The sequence below is a fragment of the Gopherus evgoodei genome, chromosome 2, assembly GCF_007399415.2.
Source record: "Gopherus evgoodei ecotype Sinaloan lineage chromosome 2, rGopEvg1_v1.p, whole genome shotgun sequence".
In the NCBI taxonomy this organism is placed as follows: domain Eukaryota; kingdom Metazoa; phylum Chordata; order Testudines; family Testudinidae; genus Gopherus; species Gopherus evgoodei.
This window is the reverse complement of record NC_044323.1, coordinates 105,480,926-105,499,662: the sequence shown is the minus strand read 5'-3', so window position 1 is coordinate 105,499,662 and position 18,737 is coordinate 105,480,926. Positions and strand designations below refer to the sequence as shown.

The following is an 18,737-nucleotide window of genomic DNA, read 5'->3' as shown; positions in this document are numbered from 1 at the left end:
TGTTTTTTACCCTTGTGGCCTTAACTTCCTCTATGTTAATTCACTCCTTGATCACCTTCAATTAGGCCACCTCCATTCCACTGAAACTGCCCAATGATGTCTTCCTGGACAAATCACAAAGGTTCTTCTCCATCTCCACAATTTTCAACTCTCTCCCATTTTAGATATAGTTGATCATGCCCTCTTCCTAAATACTCTCTCTGCCCTAGATTGCAGAGACTTCCTCTCTTACCTCTCAGACTACTTCTGCAATATCTTCTTTGGTGGTACCTCTTTCCCCCCTCTTTTTACCAAGGTCTCTCAGTGTCCTGTGTTGGCCCTATCTTTTTCTCTCTTTACAATCTCATCCAGTATTTTTTGTGGTGCCTCTTCTCCTCTCACTTAAACCCACTCTATTCATACTTGTACTTCTGGCTGTCTCTTCCTGGATGTCCTGCCCACAACTCAAATATAACCCCTGAAAAACTGAATGTCTACTGCTCTACCAGTGTTCTTCCCTGCTTCAAATCCTTCCACTGGCTTCCTGTCACCCACTCCATCAAGTTTAGGCTTCTTCTTCTTCTTCTCTTAAAGGGCATATGCAACTTGGATCCCTACTATTCCCTGTTTGTCTCTTTCTGTGGTACGTTTCACTTCCCCTTTGGTCCATCCCTGCCACATGAGCTACTATTCCCTTGTGTCGTCCTACTCTTAGAATCAAACCTCCTTCCATGTGGCTTCCTACATTCTGGAATCCCCCTCCCTTACCTAGTCCGTCATGTCTCCACCTTTTCCTCAAAACCCTTCTTACAATTTAGTCCTTAGTGATATAAAACTAGAAGTTCGAATATTCTGTCTGTTTCTCTGTAGAAGTGAGCTCAGGCTTTCCTTTGAGTTTCCATGCTTTTGAAGGTTTGTCTAAACCTAAACATTATTGCAATCTCTCTCATTGTATTCAATTTCCTTTGATTGATTTGCTACAAGCCACTACTCTGCACAGTGAATACCAACTGGAAGAAGAAAATGGACACAACCTCCTAGTCAAGTCACTGAGGCAAGAAAATATCTATTAGTAAAAGAAGGAAGCAGGTTATGGAAGTTTGTGCTGCTGACAGTATGTATGTGGAGAAGTATAAATTGATCTTGGTTTTTCTTTTACCATTCTCATCAGCTGGGCACATATTTCTAGGTTTATAAATGATACTTGACCACAGAAATGAGGTAAACAAGTGTACAACCTTTCTGAAGGTGTGAAAGAGTATTAACCTCTTACGGTCAGCCCATCCTCACTACACACACATGCTTACACATGTGTCAAAACACACAGGGTCGGGTCCTAATGTGGGAAGTTAGCAAAATGTAGCCTTAGCATCTGCTTAAGTGCTTTCCTGAATAGGAGCCTCGAATCCCAGGATGATCATATAGAAGACCTGGGGCATCAACAGTGAAAAAGGCAAGAATACTGAACCTGCCCCCGCCACAGAAGCTGTAAAATGGAAAGTTAAGCTGCAGAAAGTATCCTTTTTTAATGCATCCGTCTTGTGCATCCTATATATTTATATATTAATAATTTAATGATAATAAATGAAAATCATGATGCAAGACTGAATATCCTATAAGGCTTTTTTAGGAGACAGCAAACGTTTAACTCTTACCAACAAATTTCTGAGGCATAGAGCTCTTACGTTTGGCGACGTTACTTGCTAGTCTATCCAGCACGAGGGATCTCTCTGACCCTATCTTGCACAAGTCTTCAGCCATTTCACTCTGGTTAGTTTCCTCTTTTATGACTGAAATCAAATGACATCAGAGGGTTAGGCACGCATGCTCCATTTTAATGGAACTACCATCTCCGTATCATGTTAGTCAGACTTTTCGATTAGCATGCAACCAACTAAAACCAGGAGCTTACAATGACAGGCACAGGTTGACTGACTGTTTGTATCGTTGTCCCTTATGCTGACTAAATTAGATCAATGCTCATCTTCCCCTCAAATAGGATGTAGAGATAACAGACTGCAAAGTACAACTACAGCTTACTACGGGGCCTGATTCTCCATTGCTCTGTGCCCTGTCTAGTTATTTACACTGGTGCAAAATGAATGTCTAACATAGATTCATAGACTCTAGGACTGGAAGGGACCTCGAGAGGTCATCGAGTCCAGTCCCCTGCCCTCATGGCAGGACTAAAGACTGTCTAGACCATCCCTGATAGACATTTATCTAACCTACTCTTAAATATCTCCAGAGATGGAGATTCCACAACCTCCCTAGGCAATTTATTCCAACGTTTAACTATCCTGACAGTTAGGAACTTTTTCCTAATGTCCAACCTAAATCTCCCTTGCTGCAGTTTAAGCCCATTGCTTCTTGTTCTATCATTAGAGGCTAAAGTGAACAAGTTTTCTCCCTCCTCCTGATGATACCCTTTTAGATACCTGAAAACTGCTATCATGTCCCCTCTCAGTCTTCTCTTTTCCAAACTAAACAAACCCTGATCCAAACTAAACAAACAAAACATGATCACTCTGATTTGGTTTTACACCCACCTTGCAATGGTCTGAACAATTACACATGGTGCAGAAAAATGGAGAATCAGGCCCTACGATCTTTAATATTACATTTGATACAAAGAACTCTCCCCCCTCCCCCACTACCTTTTAGTGATAGAAAAGCCCAGCACAATAAGTATCACATCAACAGAAATAGGGCATGGTTATCACTTCATATAGAAGAATGTATTTATAATTTATGCAGAAAACAACTTCTCTGACAGTTCTCTAGTACTCTACTTCCCTGATACAGTGTTAGTCATTAAAATCCAATTTTAGCTAGTCCAATGGCTGAACATATATTTATCATAGAGCATTGACCTTCTGCACTCAGACTGTTTTCTGACTTCCTGCTACTGCTAAGAAGTTTTAGGTTTAGAAAGAAAGCCCAGCAAAGAGTTTCTTAGCTATGAGCCACTAGGGAAAAGGTTCCCGTTGTGTCACTTTGTTGCAATTGCCTGTGGAAGCTGAAGGGAGTATGAGAATGAACTGGCACAAGAGCTCTATGATGGTAAGCTATACTTATCCTGAGCATCCAATGTCTGAAGAAAAGGTGAGCTATCAAGTGTGTGTAACACATACTGAGTGATTGCTCTCTGGATTTTTTTAAATCTTTTGCCAGGAGATGAATATTTTAAGCAAGATTGTGACTTGATATCTGATCATCAGGTAATAAAGCATGAACAATTTAGGCCTTGATTCAGCAAGCTGCTATTTATGTTCTATGTATGCTGGTGACATATCTTCTCAATAGGTGTGCTCACTTACTGATAGATGTTTAGATGGTATCTACTGATTTGGTAATTGGACATCTAACAATAGTTAAAGTAAATACATCTGTTGCCTACATGAAAGGAATAAGCAAACCCAATGGACTGCCATGCTAATAATATGTATACAGTGTTGTTGTAACTGTATCAGTCCCAAGATAGTAGAGAGAGAAGAGGTAGATGAGGCAATATCTTTAATTTGACTCTTCTTCAGGTCTGTGTAAGCTCGAAAGCTTGTCTCTCTCACCCACAGAAGTTGGTCCAATAAAAGATATTACCTCACCCACTCTGTCTCTCTAATGTAGCAATATGTCATTTAAATGGCAGCCTGATAGAACAGGCTTGGCTACATCGTCCCCTGAAGTTGACAGACTCAGGTGGGGTGGATCAACAGAAGGAGCTGTTAAGAGCCCTCAGAGAAGAGTGCCCCCATGGAAGACAACTCTAGGAACCAACAGCAGGAGCAATCTAGAAGATCTTAACCACTGCTGCAGGACGACATACTACAGTGGTTGAAGTACTCGCTAAAATGACGGCCCCAGACCATTTAAGGAGGCAAGCTTCTGCATTTGGTGTAAGCTAACACTTTCAGGTGTTTTCCAATCCAATTTAGAAGTCACAAAAGAGTAAAAGTCTATGGTAAAGGCCCAAAAGTCATTGTTTCTAAAGGACAAAATGACAAATAGCAGTTCCCACATTGCCACCAAAATGCAAAGACATTTCCTCACGGCATCCAAGAAGGTAGCACAATAACATTTCCAAAGAATTAAAGGAGTGTCAGCCTATGATTTCACAGACTTTTTGTTTGTTTTGATGAAAAATGGCAAGCAAAAAATAAAAATTTAGGTCCAAACCAGTACTTACCAATTTTCGGAAACTGAAACCTACCCCTATCCTACCACTCCCGCAAAACACTGGCTGCAAACCTGAATTTTGGTTGCCAAAAACTGAAAATTGTTTCTGTTTTTGTGTTTTCACTGAATTTTTATGTGGGAACAAAAAATATTGGCCCACTCTGATATCTGTATAAGCACACACCATCTACCTGTGTATCTTTGTGGCTGTACTATGCCGTATCTTCATTGATTGATTCTAATGATATATTAAAACACAAGAGCAAAGCTCAGTCTATGAGTTTTCATAGTTTGTCTTTTCTGATATTTTCTATAGTACTTGGAGGGTCTCGTGTTCCCATTGAAATCAGTAGCAAAACTCCAACTTATGTCTGTGGAAGCTGCATCAGACACTAAGCTGAAATTCTAGCCCTGCTGAAGTTGTTTGGAGCTTTGCCATTGATTTCAGTGGGGCCAGAATTTCACTCCAAATCTTCAAACTCAAAGTCAAAATGAAAAAAAAAATGTTGTTCCCCTTTACCCTCCTCCTTGGCTCTGCCCATATTAGGTATGTTTCCCAATGAGATCTATCAGGCTCCTAAAGGAAGTGGTAGAAATCAATTGCTTAGGACTTTTTCAATTACATTAGACAAAATACTAGAAAATATGCTGTGGAAAATAATCCTGCAGTAACAGGGAGATGCACTGGATGACCTTACCCCTCATTTCAATACAACAATCAGTGGGACTTTATTGTCATAGTAATAGCTCCATAATACACACTGAAAAGCTGAATGAACAGTAGTTCTTGCATATAAGACTGACTGACTTTTCTAAGTATAAAAACATGCATTAAAAATATTTTTAAATACCAAAGGGACTATGTCTCATTCTGAACTGCTTTGTTGCATATTTACCTCTTTACCAATACAATATTTTTAAAATTGAAAAACGGCATCTGAAGTCAAACTGTGTTTGTGAAGCATTAGGGAGCCTTGTATGTAATTTAAAATACCAGGATCACTTTTTACAGAGGTTTTTTTTTCTTTTTAATGAAAAACTGGTTTATTACCTGAGAAATAATACCAAATTTTGTTAAAAAGTAAGAGCTTTGGCAAAATACAATGTTTAGAATATAAACTATTCCTTTCATTTTACTGCTGGTTTCTAAAATCAAAGTCATAGTAGATATAATAGGAATCTGTCTGATACTCTTTGAGTATGCAAGAAAGCAATGTTTCTTAAACACCACTTATGAATATGCCAACTTTCAATCTGATTCAAATATCAAATACTGAGCTTCATAACCCCAAACTGCTGTGAACGTCTAAGCTTTTTTTGTCAGGGTTTATAATAAGCACAGTCCCATACATCTGAGAGTTATTTCTTATTACAGTTCCTTGTTACTGATTTCAGCTTCATCTGCATATTTTTCTTTATTAATATTTTATTTTCAGCAAGTAATGGAAAAGCTAACAGAAATTGTTCTTTTCTTTTGCCCACAGATGTATCAAACCTTTATGCCAGGCACTGGAAATTCTAACCCCGACAAACTATTGGCTTCTACATCCTATCGCCTTCTACATCCTATCATCCTGTTACGGAATAAATATCATGGCCTTGAGTACATTAGGTTCAGCTTTCCTCCTATTTACACATTCTCCAACCCCTCAATAAAATTAGTAGGAGCGCTGCCCTAACATTCTGTCTGTCAGAAGAATCTCAGCTGCATTCAGTGTTATCATTATGTGCATATACTTTACATTATCTTGTAACACGTGAAAACATATTCAAAGTGCTGTCCGAATATCAATGTTAAATAAGGCATCATTGCAAACAGGTCAGAGATAAGGTACCATTTTTGTCATTTGACAAACTGAATAATATATACTTACAGGATCAAAAAGGTATGCAAGAAATGTAGTTTATCAGAGGGACTGTAACCTTAAATTCCTCTGTACATTGATACTATGTTTGCTCCCTGAACTAATGCCTATCAACATATCTGGTATGATGACCTCTTGTGATCAGTCTCACACATCTAATTGGTACCTTTGTTTACAACCTGCAACATTTCCTCAATTTTAGGCATAATTTTAGATTCTGTATTCTCTAAGGAATAGATTGTGGATCTGCCACATGCCCCAGACATGGGATCAGGTGTTGGTGCACAGGCCCCAAGATAAAAATTGTGTCGCAGAGAGGCATGATTCCCTCCTTACTTCCCCTTTGGATTAGGTGAGTAGTTGTTTGCTTCTGGTGCCTACCAACACCAAATTACTACCCTTTCCAGACTGGCTCCTCTGGTTAGCCAGTGCATTGTGGGGCAGAGCTAAGGTTCTTCTCTCTTCCTGCTCACCTGCTTGGCCTGGGAGGAGTAGTTGGCATTGAGCGCCTACTCATTGCTGTGCACTGGGACACAAGGTCCGGATAGCCTATGCAGGTGTGTAAGGGTGTGTGTAGTTCTTATCCCCCCTTATACCAAAGTGTGCATTCCCGAGTAAATTAGCTCTAAATCATGTACTGGCAATGGAATTACCTTTTTAACAAGAGTTTGTAGTCCTGAGTATTGTAATCTATAGGACTCAAAATAAATAGGAAAGTTCCAGCCCTATGCGTTGGGATAACGATGCTTTAGCGTGACCAGCTGGTGAGCTAAGGAATTCCAAGTCTTGTAGCTGGTTACTTGAAGGTGTTGTTTCTGGCTGTACAAGTCAAAATTAGCCTTAATACCTTAGCTTCCTTGTTTTAGACTGGAGCAAGGAAAACAAGAAAACTAAATACTGATTAAGTACAACAGCAGTTCCAACTAATTATCTATCTACCAACACAGAGATGGAAATATATATCCAAAAATCTGTTCAGTGGTGGTATTGTAATGGATAGTTATGCTTCCCAGCTAGCTCAATTGGACCATCCCCTGGCAACAGGAGCAGCGCCAAAGTTTCTGGCGCCCTAGGCAGAATTCGGGGGGGCGGCATTTTGTGAGTTCCCCACGGGGTGCGGGAGCTTCTGGTTCCATTCCCATCGCGCTGCCGAAGGACCCTCTGCCGAAATGGCGCAGGCGACAACGGCAGTCATTGAGCTGCTCAATTGCCTGCCGCTGTTTTCCGCGGCACGTCGGCAGAAGGTCCTTCGGCGGCGCAATGGGAACAGAACCGGAAGCTCCCATGAGGAGCGCAAAAAATGCCGCCCCCCCCCCCCCCGAATCCTGGCACCCTAGACGACCGCCTAGGGTAACCTAATGGAAGCGCCGGCCCTGCCTGGCAATTAATGAATGCCAGGAGGGTACTGGTTCAAGGTTTACCCTTTCTGCTTTGAATTCCTACCTGGATACAAGCTGCCTGAGAGGCTCATGGTTTGCAGGTAATTGTGGCAGCGTTCTTTATGTTCTTCTAAAGAGCTGCGCTGTTTATAGCTTCGGCCACAGTATCCACATTTGTGAGGTTTGCCAACTGCAGAAAACACAATTTAGCGAATGAGTTAAATTCAGTATCTGATGGAATAATAACAACAACAAGAACTCATTTGTGCTATGACTATCTACAGCCAACGATCAGTGGAGTATTTGGGGCCTCTCAAAACAACAAAGAAAATGTAGTTATAGTCTCTAATTTAAAGACCAGGTCCTCAGCCGGTACAAACTGGCATAGCTCCATTGAAATCAATGAAACTACTCTGATTTACACCCGCCAAGGAATCTGGCCTTAAATCTTCAAAACTAGGGCAATCTCAGTTGCCCCACACATTTTGTGTGTCATTGGTTCTGACTGGTTTTCTTCTTTGCTTTGGAATTGGTCTGAAATATCTGCGGGCAGGTATAATAGCAAATAGAATTTTGTCTTGGTGACTGGTGGCATGCAACAGCAAAATCAGAGAACCACAGAGGCACCAAATACCTCAAAGGATGTTTGCAAATATGATAACAACATTTGTCTAAGTATTCAGTTTGCTGGGTTTTGTAAAATAAAGATGTGTGTATTGATAACTATTTCTGTAAAGTTAATGGGTTTGCAAAATGCTAGGACAGATGATGTTAAAATCCTGGGTTCTCAATTATCTTGGGATCCCAATTTCTGGAATTTCAGGAACTTGGACTCTACCCCTTAGAATGTACTGCACTGGGGAGCTGCCAGTTTGGCACAGAAAGGGTTGCAGTGCTACAAGCCTGTCTCCATTCTTTGCCTCATCCTTGATGTGGGAAGAATTCTCAGGCTGATGAGGGGAAGAACTGTACGGATGAGAAGGTAATTCAGTCTCCAAGTCCTTTAATTATTTACGTCTCTGCACAGAGACTGCCAACTGCGGTGCCAACTGTTTTTGTGGTGTAGACCACTGTCCGCTAGAGATAGATGAACCAGTTCTGATCCAATGAGAACCAACTCAACCCTTCACTTAAAATTAGAACCAAATGCAAATAGAGCATTTTTTTTAAAGTTCAAATCAGTCTTGGATAATTTTTATAAAAAATATTTTCATTTTCCTGGTTCTAGCAGAATCCAGAAGTAGAAGCACTGAAATATCATGACAGAGGCTCTGCTTGTGGTCTATCTAGCATGACCAAATGCAGAAAGTACCGGGGAGTCTTACAAGAGTGACTGTTCACGTGAGATTTCTGGCCCAAAATTTGTGGACTTATACTAGAAAGACTGGCCAGTTTTGATAAGGAGCTGCACTTTTTGATAGTTATACAAACCTCATCTTTGAGTTTCACTCACCACCACTGTGAGCTAGGAACTGGATTGAGACCATCAATGTATTTGCATACAATGATGTCACTTTAGTAATCATAATAATATTGCATATTTATATAGCTTCTCATATCCTAAAGAATCTCAAAACTTTATTCAACCTGTATAGAAATCACTTCACCCACATCTGGGATGGAATGCTACAGCTGCTATATAGCATGAAGCACAACACAAGACCTATTCGGAGAGGAAGTGAAGAGGTATACTGTATCTCCTTAAAATGGCAATTTGATACGCAGAATGCCTTTATGCCCAGTTCAGAAAAAAATCCTTATGCAGGATATCATTTAAGCACATGCTTAAGTCCCACTAAAATCAGTGGGCTTAAGCACATGTTTAATATTATGCTTGTGCTTAAATGGTTTCTTGAATTAGGACCTGATACAGGCAGAATCCAAAGGGAATTTGATTTGGACACCTGGGAGAACACCTCTCACAAACTGAGCCGTCTTTAATGATCAGTTTTTCACCTCACATGAAAAATAGCACTTCCAGAGCCTGCTACCACCATCCTGAGCCATTGGCTCAATGCTAACTTTTTTTACATCACTTCTGGAAGCACACGGGGTTTCCCTTGGAGACCTCCTGTTCAAATACTGACCAGGAGAATTCCAGTTTAATTTGTGAAATCTGATGAAACTGCAGCCCCAATTGGCATGGCTGCAGGCACTTTTAATGGTGTTGATACCATTTTGGATTTACTCTCAGAAGGAGAGTGATGTGGTGACCTTTTTAAACACTGAGAAGCCTTGTTAAGTGAACAGGGAGATGTGAGCACAAGCATGAATATTTTAGAAAATATTTATCCAGGCCTCCATATTAGAGATTTTTTATTTAAGAAATAACAACTCCCACCTGAAACCTCTAAGAGTAGAATGCAGCACACAACACATGTTATGTGCAAATGGTGAAATTAACCCCATATTCAGAGAGCCAGCATCAAGCCTATGCATTACTCAAACCTTCTTTTTGAGGGATTAAGTGGGACTTACCTGGCGCAGTGGCCTTAGGCAATATCTGCACCGTGGTTCATTTCACTCAAATCATGCAGCCCTTATTCGTGCAAGTAGTCCCATTAAAGGGACTGCTCACCTAAGGGTTGAAATATCAGACCCTAACATGAGAATTTCCAACTAGCTTGGTGCCAAGAAGTAAAGAAAAGCTGATTATTTGGGGTTGCTAAAATAAGCAGCGTTTAGTAACTTCTGATGAGGCATCCTCACTGCTCAAACACTGCAGCTGATCACTTTTTGTTCATGTCCCAAGTTGGTTAAGCCTGAAGTGAGACTACTTGCATCCTGATCCAAGCAGCCATTGAAGACATGGTGGCAGTGAGCACGTACACAACTCCCGGCCTGACCCGGAAGTGAGCAAACTTTGTCCGGAAAGTGCTCGGATGCAGTTACTTACCAGAATGAGTCCTCAGGTGGCCCGTGAGGGCATCCCTGCGTCGGCAGGCATAGTTGCACAAGTGACATTTGAAGGGTTTTTCGCCTGAATGCAACTTTATGTGGCGGAGGAGGTTGCCCTTCTGAGTAAAGGAGGCTCCACACTGAGTGCAGTGGAAAGGGCGTTCCCCTATGAGGAGAAGGACAAATATGTGAGAACAAAAATCTTACATAGTAACGAGAGAAAGATTTCAGTGAGAAAGTTGTTTTCTCACTGGTGCTCTATGACTTCCACCGGCTGCAGGTTTGATATAACATGAGGCTTTCAGACTAAACCTGCCAGTTTCTTAACGCTTCACTGGCTGGGTCAATTTGATCTGAAAATCTAATTTTTTTTTTCTAAATCAGAATGGCACATCACAATGCAAATTCAAACTCATTTAAATAAAGTGACTGCAACATTTTGTGTTGAAGAGCCACTCTTCCTGATCAGCAGTTTTGGAATAAACCAATATCCAATTTTGCATGTTGTGGCATTTGGTGGGGTTTTTTAATGTGGCTTTTTTCAAAGGGTCTTTAAAATATGCCACTGAAGCAGCAAAATAAAAAGGAAACTCATTAAAAATGCATTTCAGGATCACAAGTTCATTTCAGCGTTACATTCTTATATTTAAATGAAAGGCACTTCATTATAACAGTTATAATAACTTCTTTTCATTTACATTTTCCCTGTATTTTCCCTTTCAATTTCTTCTCCATTACCTGTCTGTACCTAAGCAGTCAAATCAGGAAAGAGATAGAAGAGAGAGAAAAAAATAAAATGAGAAGTTAAGACAGTGTAAAGGAAACCCTGTACCTTCCATACAAAAGTCCTGACCCTCCTCAGGCAGGATATTAACATAGGAGTTATATTAATGTGCTTTTCTCCACTTCAGGGGGAAAAAAACACCCAACTCTTTAGGAAGCACAGTCATTTGTCTAAATTGGTACACTTTATCAAGGGAGCAAGTCAGATTGCCCATACAAAGATGCAAATATGGCTTTGGTGTTGTTTTTTGTTGTCGTTCTGGTTTGGTTTTTGGTATTGCTCTTTGAAGTTGTTATGCTCTTTTGTTTTGGAGGTATGTGATTTTTAAAAAAATCTCTGGTAAATGTGATCTGTGTTTCGAGCTGCACCAAATGGTTGGATTAGATGGGACAACTTACATAAGAAAGAAATCCTGTGTATCATCTCCCCAATTCCTTCCATCATTCCCGTTTGCTGTAAGAAATAGTCCCTGAGTCTGACGTTAAACCAATCTTTGAAACTAATTTTCTGACATCTGTTTGTTCTAAGTGAAAACTAAAATAATTATGTCAGCTAATGTTTCAGGGATAAATCAGAACTGATCTTTTTTAATTAACGTTTTGTCCAATGCAAAAAGAACAACACAAGATTAAAAAAAGTTAAACCAATAAATGTTTCCTTTCCCCCCAGCCCATATGAACATCTCTTGTTATCTTGCACATTTGGAAACAACTAGCTTGTGCATGTGAGCATACAAAAACAAGCTATAACCATTCTCATTATTGAGTAATATGGTTAGAAAGCTCAGAAACAAACAGATAAAACGGAAGCACAATCTGACCTATGGAGAATCCTTTGCTTGGCTGATCGCTATAATCGGGATCACATCCCTTAACATTCAAATATGGGCTAATGGGAGGCTATTTTGTGAAAAGGAGTATTTGACCAACTGTCCTCTGGTAGGTCTGAATCTCCGAGTTTAGGAAATGAGTCCCTGTCTTCACCACAACCCAGATCCTTAAAAGTCTTCAGGCATCTAAATGCACGGTGATTTCAATGGGAGTTAAATGCCTAACTACCACTGAGGATCTGGGCCCAAGAAACTTTAAGGGCCAGATTCTTAGCTGGCGTAAAATGGTGTGGCTCCACTGAAGTCTGAGGAGCTATCCCTCCAGGGTTGAACCATATGATCACTTGAAAAGAAGCTATTTACATTAGGTGTTGCAAAGAACTGAGCGGTTATTTCCGTCTGCCTCTGGTTTGTGTTCTCTACATCTTTGTAGCAGTTAATAGGTAAGATATTTTTTAGGGTGGAGTGAAACAGTGACCGAGAAGCCAGTTCTCACTGACAGTCACAAACACAGAGGAAACAGTTAATTCTTACTAAGCAGCTTTTCTGTCATTCATTTCAATTAGTTTTACTCAGAGAAGCAAAAGAGGAGAAAATAAGGACGATAAAAGCATACAAGGAGAGGCATGCAGAGTAAGAATGAAAAGTGTCTCCAACCTACAGCTCTCATAATGACAGGGTGAAACCTTGCATTGGGCAGGAAAGGCAGACGGCTGGAGAATTTGAACTGAAAATGCTGTGTACTCTATAATACTATATAACTCAAACTGGAAGCATATATTAGGCAACCAATTCTCAAGTCACCATATTTCAATAACTGAAAATACATCTGCACTAAAGACTACTAATTCAGCTGTATTTTCTCCCAGTACCCAAGTTGCCCACTCTACAGGCATAGGGTGGCAAAAGCATGTACTCAATATGGGGCCTAACAGACCAAACAACCTTCAACAAGAAGGGCAAGCCAGTCTAGCATATATCTGGGGATATCACTGGCTATGAGCATCTCCCACAGAATGAGAGAGACACCAGTTCTCGGAAAGTAAAATTTATCTTTTTACTTGAGTAATATGGTTTAACTCTTCTCTGATTTCCTGCTCTGCACAACCCTATTCTTCCTGGGTAAAATTCAGCTCATGTAGAGGGCCAACAAGGCCTAGGTGCAATTTACGTCACACTTAAGCATTGGTTGCATTCTCCCTTGACAGGTTTCAGACTGGTAGCTGTGTTAGTCTGTATCAGCAAAAAGAACAGAAGTACTTGTGGCACCTTAGAGACTAACAAATTTATTTGGGCACAAGCTTTTTCCGTGTGCTAAAAAAGCTTATGGCCAAATAAATTTTTTAGTCTCTAAGGTACCACAAGTACTCCTCGTTCTATTCCCCCTTGAGAAAAGTTTATCTTCTCCTCCTTACCTGCAAGTTTTTCATCCCTAATAAAAGGTTTCTTATTGCAGGTGCACCCATATACACACTCTCAGGGCAATCCTCTATCCCAGTGGTTTTCAATCTTTTTTCATTTGCAGACCCCTAAACATTTTCAAATGGAGGTGCAGACCCCTTTGGAAATCTTAGACAGCCGGTGCACCCCCCAGGGTCCATGGATCCCAGGTTGAAAACCCCTGTTGTATGGTAACAACCATTTTGCAGACCCCTTAGACATAGTCTGTGGCCCCTCTGGGGTCTTTGGACCACAGGTTGAAAACCACTGCTCTAACCACTGGCATAAACCAGCTACCATGTAGATAGGTGCCGGGCTTTCTTCCTTACACAGGTCCCTCACAGCATTTCAATCCTGACCTGCAACAATCCTCACCATGACATTTTGCCAATCACATGCTATTATGGGGAGGATCTTGAAAGGTGTGGAACACCTGCAGTTCCTTTTGACTTCAATGAGAATTGCGGATGCTCAAGCAGCTTTCAAGATCAAACTATATATGTTGTTTTCAATGCTAGAAAAATAAGGACTATGTTGAGATGGCCAGAGCCCTCCCCATTTGTGACTTTAGCTAGGATTTTAGACTCAGGTCTTGACAGGTGAAAGTCTAGTGCCCTAATGCATTGTGCCACTCTACCTTCTTACTGGAGAATGTGTATGAACCCTTTAAATGATCAGTAGCAGGGGGCATCAGATATAGTGATGGCTGTGTGCTTCTGACACCTAGCTAGGGAGACAGTGATCAAATACAGGACTACCAGTAACTTTGGCTAAGGGATTCTAAAATAGCAAGCCAAGCATGAGCCCATGCTCAGGGGTCTCAAAATCAGCAAGCATGAGTTTTTCATTTTAAAAGTGCTTTCCTAAAATTTTAACGTAAAAGGAACAACAGGCTGAATATCATCAACCAGCTAACAGATGGTGGGCCAGGTAGTCATGAGTGGAACCCTTGTCTACAATAAGGAGAAGCTGGTAACAATACTGGTAGTAGTCGGGATTTTGCAGACAGGAGTGGGCAGAAAATATCAGGTGCTACTCTGCATATCTACACTTGGCAGGTGTTTTCATTAAATGTAATTATGTCTTATCAGGTCAGGCAGTCATTATATTTTGGCATTCTAGTGTGCCAGGGTTTTATTCATTTATCAAATATTTATTTAGGAGCACTTCACTGTATATGCAGGTTTTACATGAATTAACAGCAAAGTAATTCATTTGCAAGGCTTATTCCCTCATCAGGCACATATTGAAATGGGCTTCAGCATAGTCAGTTAAACGTCTTTAATAGTGTATCCCATTTCCACTTTAATTTTCACAGCAGACCTGAAAGGGAAAATGGTTACTACTATTTCCCTATGACATCCCTTTAATTTAGACTGGCTGGGCCTGATCCTGAACTCTTTCTCCAATCCCTGCACAAGGTGTGCTCCAATGGACTTCAGCAGATTTACTTGCAAAAGAAGTTCAGCACCAGACCCTGTTCAAAGCCACACCTTTATCTGACAGGCTAGCAAGAGCATTAAAGAACCTAACTTTAGACCTTTTAGTTTTATTAAAAATCAAAAAAAGACATAGGTTCTACTGAGTGCATTAAAGCATGCATGGTATTTTCTGCACCAGTCTACAAGTTGCATACTTTACTTGCAAACCGGGGGTCAAATTAAGAATAGTATGAATGGTAAGTGTGCTGTGCAGAGGAGCAACACTCCACTTGGAGTTCTTGGAGCTCTTGGGCCTAAAGCTGCATTGCCTTGCATGTTGTGTATCCATTTATACCTGTGCAAAAGTGAGTGCAAGTTTGCCAGTTTAGTTTAGTAACATTTTATTCTCTCTCTGCATAGAAGTCAATGACTCCACCAGCTGCAAGGCAGAGGAGACTTGGACTCAGTGTGTATGTGCTGGGCAAAAGCAGATATGCTTCCAGGGGGGTTGAGAGTGAGGAGTGCTCAGAGGCAGTCTTTGCTATGCTATTTTGAAAGGTCTGGCATACAGTCAACCCAGCACTGCTCGCTGGACACTGTCTGGTATGTGGAGATAGGCAGAGCCATGTCCACAACTTCACCTTGGCCAGACGTCCTCCCATGTGGATTATTTAACACTCCCATCAGTTTCACCCTTAACACCCCTGCTCTTCAGAAACTTCAGTGAGTATCTCCCCTCCCTCACCACCTATTCATTGCATCGTACTTTTAGTAAATGGTGAATTAGCTTCATAATGCAAGTAGCTTTATACTACAGTCAGAAGCCTCAGGCTGACCAAAAAACAGAGCTATTTGCATATTATATGTTCATAAAAACAACTATCTGGCAAAACAATAGAATGTTCTTCTGTCTTCAAATTCCACAGTAAGTCACAACATTCTGTTTCAATTCATGCAACACTACCTTCTTTATACCATTATATGTTGGGCCAAATGGGTCTGTCAAAAGAACTCTTGTGGACATTTTATCATTTTCTAAATAACTACACTTTAATATTCAATAAAAGAAAAAAAACCCCAAACCCTTTAGTACCACTATGAAGTACACTGCAGTACCACACTTTCATTGCTTTTCCTATAAAGATACAAAACATCTGCTTTTCCTGTAGAGAAAGCTATATTATGTCTAATTTAATCACACCCTGTTTTGAAATAGGTAAGTGTTACAACATTTCTAAACATCACCACCATCATTTCTTATCAGTACTCAGTGCTACGCTAGAGTACAGTTTCCTACTGTAGCTTGGATAGTTGCATTTAAAATGATAAACACTAGAGTTGGAAAGGTTTTTCTGGGTCATTTCATGCATGCTCCCCAGTTAGTGTACTATTGTTCTCTACATTAAACCCATAAGTATTTTATTCAGCCTGCTCCTGAATAACTCTAGGGAAGTTGTTTCCACAATTTTCTTGGTAAACAATTCCATTGGCTAATTAGTTTCACTAGTACCACAAGCTAAACACAGGCTACTACTGTTGGTTACATCATTCTTACCTATCTGAAATAACTGCTTCCCCTCTTCAAGTATTTATGCACATTTGTCACATCCCTTCTTTTAAGCAGCATAATTTATCAAGATAACCACTGGAAACTCTAGGGCTGAATTCTTCCCTTTGATAGCCAACAAACTGGGCTACAAGTTTAGGCTCTGATCCTGCAGCTGACTACATACAGTCCATCCCCATGCCTGTGCCAAGCTGCACTGAATTCAAGGTGACCTGTCCCCAGACACAGTCAGTGGCAGGATCAGGCCCTTAGATTTACTGTGTAGTGTTAGGATCATTAGTTCTTATGCTCTGGGAAGCTCTTTAGAAAAAGAGAACCCAGGCAGAAGATCTACAGCATTGTGATAATGAGAAGCTACCATTTGTGAAAAAACAACTTCATTCCATGACCCTCTGAAGTCCTACTGGAACTCCTTCAGAGTCAATTCTCGCGGATGATCATTATAATAGGCTTTTATTTTGTAAAACATATGCCATGAAATCAGTTCTGGTTGCTTTCAGATCTTATTAGAAATTATGAAAAGAGATTCTTAGACTTGTAATTTGCTTAATTTGTGGCACTGATCATTTTAATAGCATGATCTTCTTGCAGTGTTGGAAATAGAACAGTGTTCACTTAACAGTGCAAAACAATTCAGAAAATTTTCTTGTAATTTTGCCTACTTTTTTTTAAAAAAAATGAACCATGTCAAGTTAGTTTAGGGATGCTTTGAAACTGATGTTTGTAAGTAAGATAATTTACCATTGTTGATGGTGTAATGGAATAAGTGAAATTGTTATGTATGTCTCATATCAGTTATACCAGGGGTTCTCAACTTTTTTCTTTCTGAGCTCCTCCCCCAAAATGCTATAAAAACTCCATGGCCCATCTGTGCCACAACTGTTTTTCTGCATACAAAAGCAAGGGCCAGCATTAGGGGGCAGCAAGCAGGGCAACTGCCTGAGGTGCTACACCACAGGGGGCCTCGCAAAGCTAAGGAGCTCAGGCTTCGGCTGCAGCCCCATGAGATGGGGTTTTGAGTTTCTGCCCTGGGCCCCAGCAAGTGTAATGCTGGCCCTGCTTGGCAGACCCCTTGAAACCTGTTTGTGGCCACCCTGCGGGCCTCGAACCCATAGCTGAGAACCACCGAGTTATATGAAAGTCAGCATATGTTAGAGCTGAACCCTTAAACCATGGCTTCCTTTTCAATTTCAGACTTTCTGGGATGGTCAATTGACTTTAGGAGGAAACTTGCTACATTTCAAATTCAGAATGGAATGGCTCAGTAACACAGTTTCAAATGCTTAAGGAAGCTGCATTGACATACAAAAGGGAACATGCTCCCAACACTCATAAAATACGTCTTTTCCTATTTATGTGGCCATTTCTTGGCCCTAAACGAAAAACTATGCCAGGCCTTACCAGTGTGGCTTCTTTTGTGAACCATGAGCACATTGGGACCGATGCAAATTATCCCACAGATATCACATTTTAGCTTTCCGTTAGGAAGTCGAATGCCTCCAACTCCTGACATAGCTTTGCTGCCTGGGCCATTGTGTGAGCCATTCATTTTCTCTCCAGAGGCATCAAGCATTCGTAAATCCTCCGCACATTCTTCCCCATTCATTTCACAGGCACGCCCATTCTCTTCATCACTCTGAGTCTCTATTTTAATATTACTGGCTGAAAAAAACAATACAGGATGCCACTCAGTTTTGTTACAAAATAAACACAGTGGCAAAGAAACAATCAAATCAAATGAGAAAACTTTGAAACAGAATGTACAGTATACCGAGGCACAGAAACCAGTGATATGGAGACATTTTTATGTGCAACGTGGTGAGTTCTGTGACACATGGAACAATGGGCAATGGATACCAGTAACCAAACACAAGATGATTACATCTTTCAGAGTTCTGCAGCTGTAATATCTGCATCATCAATCCAAATGAACTGGAAGGAGAGTAATTGTGAATCCATATTGTTTGGACACTAAATAGTGAAAATAAGTACCCATCAAAGACAATGGGTGCCATTAAAAAATACATTTGCCACTCTCCAACGATAGCCTTACCAAGACACCTCTTCTTCTGCGAACAGGAAGAGATTGAGGATTGCACTTATCTTGAATCCACATACTGATTGATTATTTGTCACTATGGAAGGAGACAGCATGGCAGTGGAAAAGAAGAGGACTCAGGCACAGATGAAGAAACCAAGGAGTGAGAAGTGAGGCCTCTGGGACTGAAACTGTGATTGAAGTAAACGGAGTAGGACTCATGAGCTTGGGACAGCATGACTGAATGCTACTGGGTGACAGAAGAAGGTCTATAGAACCAAGGACAAGTGGCGAGAAGGGAGCCAAGTCAGCAGGAGAACATGGGAGAATGGTTTAGACTGGATACAGGAACTGGTGGCTG

At 40.7% G+C, this 18,737-nt stretch overlaps 1 protein-coding gene across 1 annotated transcript in view; it reads right to left on the bottom strand.

The window, feature by feature from the left end:
• Positions 1–18,737, bottom strand: part of IKZF1 (IKAROS family zinc finger 1) — a 100,012-nt gene that overhangs the window by 13,416 nt on the left and 67,859 nt on the right. The window contains 4 exon segments of the mRNA XM_030551466.1: positions 1,635–1,769; positions 7,464–7,589; positions 10,296–10,463; positions 17,740–18,000. Coding sequence (XP_030407326.1) covers positions 1,635–1,769; positions 7,464–7,589; positions 10,296–10,463; positions 17,740–18,000 — 690 coding nt within the window.